The 4,671-nt window shown below is 33.4% G+C and overlaps 1 protein-coding gene across 1 annotated transcript in view; it reads left to right on the top strand.

The window, feature by feature from the left end:
- The window catches only part of LOC119585907 (zinc finger protein 26-like), a 1,564-nt gene extending 444 nt beyond the window's left edge, over window positions 1-1,120 (top strand). The window contains exon 2 of the mRNA XM_037934629.1: window positions 5-1,120. Coding sequence (XP_037790557.1) covers window positions 5-1,120 — 1,116 coding nt within the window. The remainder of the gene's footprint in view (window positions 1-4) is intronic.
- Window positions 1,121-4,671: the final 3,551 nt, after the last annotated feature.

Raw genomic sequence — 4,671 nt, 5'->3', positions numbered from 1 at the left:
ACCTCCGTCACAACAACCCCAACCCCAATCGCAACAGCCCCTCAGCAAGCCCGCCACCAATGACAACACTTTGGTCTTTGTCGACTGTGATATAGACATCGAGGATTGCGACTGCAACCTCATAACTGATCCTCCTGCCTCAATCAAAGACACATCTCATGACGAGGAACTGCAAGAGTGCTCGGAGATGGTGGAGGAAGAAGAGCCTAAGATCTCTAGCTCGGAAGTCAGCCAGATTACCTCCCCAGAGTCAGTGGACATAGGCTCTGTTGGTAGTGGCGGCCATCAGAAGGAGGACATAGGAATCCACAGTCAAGAAGTTATTGATGAATCTCCGGACAGCCACAACCAAGAGCAGACGAGTGGTCAAGGATACATTGCTGTTGAAACACCGGAAAACAATGAAGCTGAGAACTCGCCAATTGTGTCCTCAACTGTTGTGCAAGATGAGCCAAGAAAAGTAGAGGAAGCAACTGAATATCACAAACCTACTCTGTTGGCTAAAAACGTCAAAAGCAAAAAACATGCAAAGTTGCAGATTTGTCGTCAGTGTGACCAGGTGTTTTCAAATCGTCAGGCGCTAGTCAGACACATTGAACGAAGGCATAAAGCTTATGCATTTCATTTTAGCTGTGATACCTGCCGTAAAAAATTCAGCTCTGAGAGGGCACTTACCAGACATGTTCAGCTTCACAAGACATACCCATGTAAATTATGTGATAATATATTCTTCAGGAAAGCTAAACTCAAGAAACACCTGGAAGATCATACACAAGACAGCTTGGCTTGTAAAGTGTGCTCAAAAGAGTGTACATCCCTCCAGGCTCTTATATCACATATGAAAACTCATACACAGAAAAAGAAAGTAAACAAATGTAATGTGTGCTCCAAAATATTTGCAAACAACAGGAACCTGAAAGTGCACATGAGAACTCATACAGGAGAGAAACCATTTGTTTGTGAGAACTGTGGAAGGAGTTTCAGTCACCGTAGCAATATGCAAACACACCATGACACCTGTACTGGTCAGTTCAGTCATAGATGTCAGATATGTGGAAGAGGTTTTGCTTTGGAGTCCGTTTATCGCAGGCATCGGGGCGGGAACATAAAGGGGCTTTAAACCCCAACACTGTCTATTTTTTGGCAGAGGTTTTAAAGCAAAGCTTTGGCCTAACAAGCCCCCAATTAGCCCACACAAAAACCAGTCAGGGGCCCTACTTATCATGTGGGTTTTGGGGGGAGACTTTGTCAACCCCATCAGCTATATTTTTCAACAGGGCCACCCAAACCACAGGTAAAGGGTTTGGGGCAGTATGCCCTGTGTGTGGAAAAAACTCTGGTAGGCGAGCTGATCTTCAGGACCACCCTGCATCGTACACAGGAACCAAAACCCCAAAACCTGCTCCCTCTGTGTCAACCTTTTTTTAACCCGCTCCAACCTCAATCATCATGTAAGGAAAACCCCTAGATTCCCAAGGCCTCATAGTGCATTTTCTGGACAGTTTCTTTTGCCTAAAGGGTTTTAAATTATAAGTACACCTTCGAAACAAAACGGGTTAAAAGGCCCCATCAGGGGTAAGTCCGGGGGAAAAAGGCCTTTTTAAAATAAAGCAAATTAAAAATCGGAAATCTGAAGTGTCCCAGGCCCCAAAGGCAAGGGTCTTTTGGGTTGCTGGGGACAGAAGAGTCCCAAAGGGTTTTAAATTTTGGGCCTTTTTAAATTTTCATGGTGAATATTTTCAAAAAAAAATTTTTTTTTTCTAGCACAAAACTCTTTATAAATGCTACAAGCTTCATATCACTTTCCCCCTTTGGAATTTTATAAATTTCTTACTTGTAACGAAACAAAATCGAAAAACCACACCCCTTTTACAAAATTTTTTTGTAGTTTTGGAAATTTTTAAATATCTTTAATTCAACGTATGCTTAGTTTTTTCTTAGTCATATATTAAATCTACTGTTTCTGGGAAAACAGTACAGCATTTAAAGATAGGAACTTTTTTTTGGTATCCAAAAAAAAGGGAATCTGGATACTAGGGGTGGAAAAGGGCTCTGTTTTAATGTTTTTTCCAACCCTTGCGGTTATTTTTACTCCGTAATGAAGATTTTTAAGGGGAAAGGGAAGGGGGTTGGATTTTTGGGGTTTCAGATTTTTCCAATTGGGGTTACATTGGCTTCATAAATTAAGTAGGGGACTGAATGAAATTGGAAAATTCAGTTTATAATTTTTTTCCCTTTTCTTTAATGGTATTTTTTTCTTTTTTGGTTTTTTAAAGGAAAAGGGGGAATATACATTTAGAGCAGGTCCCAAGAGAATATAATTGATTTTTTGGGTTACAGAAAAAAAAGGGTCATTGCTAGAATACCCTTCTTAATCAGAGTTACCTTTTTTACTTCTTTATCTGTTAGTAAATAGCAAAACACCCACAAGAAAGTGAAAAAACATTATCAAAATGTTTATCGGGTTTTAAAGGGAAAATCAGAAAAACCTTTTCAAATTTATCCCCTAGGACGGGAAGACCCGAAGAAAGGGAACCCCGAAAAAAAAGGGGAAAATTCATAAAAAAATTCCCAACTTATAAAGTGTACAATAAAATGAAAACAAAAGTATCAGAAGGGGTAATAAGAATTTTGATAACACCCTTTTAAGGGTTTTAAAATTAAAAAAATTTCCCATTTTTCCCCCCAAGTGTTACGGGAGAAAATTTTAACTATACTTTTCAAAAAATTTTAAAAGGAACTTATTTTTTGTTGCAACAAAATTCGGGACAGGAGATTTAATTTACTATTAAGGTTCATAAAAAATTATTTTTTAAAGGGGCCTTTTCTTTTTGTTATTTTGGTTGTGTTATTTTTTTTTTTTTTCATATTATATTATTTTTATTTTTATTATTTTAATATTTTTTTTATTAATTATATTATTTTTTATTATTTTTATTTTTGTTATTAGGTTTTATTATTATTTTATTAGTTTATTATTATTATTTTCATTATAGTACAACCCCATTATTTTATTATACTTAATTTAGTTTTTTTTAATAAATTTATTATATTAATTAAATTATGGATTTTCCATTTTTATTTTTTCATCTTATTTTTCATTTGGGGTACACCCTTCATTATTTATTATTGACATTATTTCATTTTTTTTAATTGATGGGAGATTATTATCTTTTAATCATTATCATATACCATCTTTATCAATTAAAAAAAAAAAAACCAAAATTGTTTTTAAAAAATTGCCCCTTTTAAAATATTTTTACATAAGCTAAAATTTTTGTAAGGGGCTAAAAATTTCCCTAAAACCTTTCAAACCCCCAAATTCATAAAAAATTGGAAGGTTTAAATTTCTTTTTATTAAAAACCCAATCATATAAATTCTAATAAAATTTACGGGGAAAAAGGAAATTAATTTTTAAAATTAAATAAGAAAAATTCTAAAAAAACAAATTTTTTGGGGGAAGGGAAATATTTTCGCTTTTTTAAAGGGGGGTTTTTCAAACCCAAAGGATTTAGTAATTTAAAAGGGGGAATTTAACCTCATTCAAAGAATAAATTTAATAAATAATATAATCAATACAATAAATATTAATAAAAAAATTTAAACAAAAAATTTTTTTCCTTTAATAAATTTTAGGCCCAAGGTTAATTTTTCTTCCTTTTTTTTTTTAAGGGGGGGGGACTTCCCGCAAAACCCAAAACAAAAAATCTCTTTTTTAAAAAAAATAAAAATACTGAAAGTAATATTTAAAAAAAAAATAACCAAAAATATTTCCCGTTAATTTTAAAGGAGAAAAATCCGGTTTATTTTCTTCGTTTTCCTTTTTTTTATGAACCTTCGCAAAACCCAAAAACACTTTAAAAATAAAACAGGGGGGATTAAAATTTACAAAAATTTTGTTACGGGAGGGGAAAAAACTGGAAAATTTAAAAAAAGCCGCCCATCCCAAAAAAAAAAAAAAATTTTTTAAAAACCAACTATTGAAAAAAAAATTTATGGGTTTTGGAAGAAAAAAGGGGTTTTAAGGAAAAGAAGGCGTTGCACGAGGAAAATTTGGGGGGGTTTTTTTTAACAACTTTTAAAAAATTTATGTTCAAGGGGGAAACTTTTTGTGAAAAAAACCGCCCCCAAAAAAAAAAAAAAGGGGGCTTGAAAAAAGAAAATTAACACCCGTTTAAGGGAAAAATTTTATATAAAAAGGGAAAGGAAAACAAAATTTAAAAATTTTAACCCGGAAAAACAAAAAAACCGGGAAGGCCCCCAAAACGAATTTAACAAAATTTTGGGGCTTTGGGGTTTAGCAGCCGGGGAGTATTTTATGTAAGACTAAAAAAAAAACCCTAATTTGGTATTTTTGGTAAAGGGGATTTAAAAAATAAATAAAAAAAGGGGAAAAAGGAAAAAAAGAGTGGCCCCCCCAAAAAATTAGAATTAGAAAATTTTAAAAATTTTGGGGAAGGAAAAAAAAATTTTTACAAGGGAAAAAAACTTTTTTTGTTTCCCCGTACCCAAAAATTGGGCCCAAAAGAAAAGATTTTAAAAATTTTCCCCCTTCGTCCCCCCCTAAACGGAAAAAATGTTTCTTTTTTTGGGTTCGAAAAATCCACAAAAAAACCCCGGTAAAAGTATTAAAAAAATGGGAAAAATACCACACAACACACACCCCCAAA

Source organism: Penaeus monodon, chromosome 20 (genome assembly GCF_015228065.2).
Source record: "Penaeus monodon isolate SGIC_2016 chromosome 20, NSTDA_Pmon_1, whole genome shotgun sequence".
Taxonomy (NCBI): domain Eukaryota; kingdom Metazoa; phylum Arthropoda; class Malacostraca; order Decapoda; family Penaeidae; genus Penaeus; species Penaeus monodon.
The sequence above is the reverse complement of the archived record's forward strand: the minus strand, read 5'-3'. Positions and strand labels throughout refer to the sequence as shown.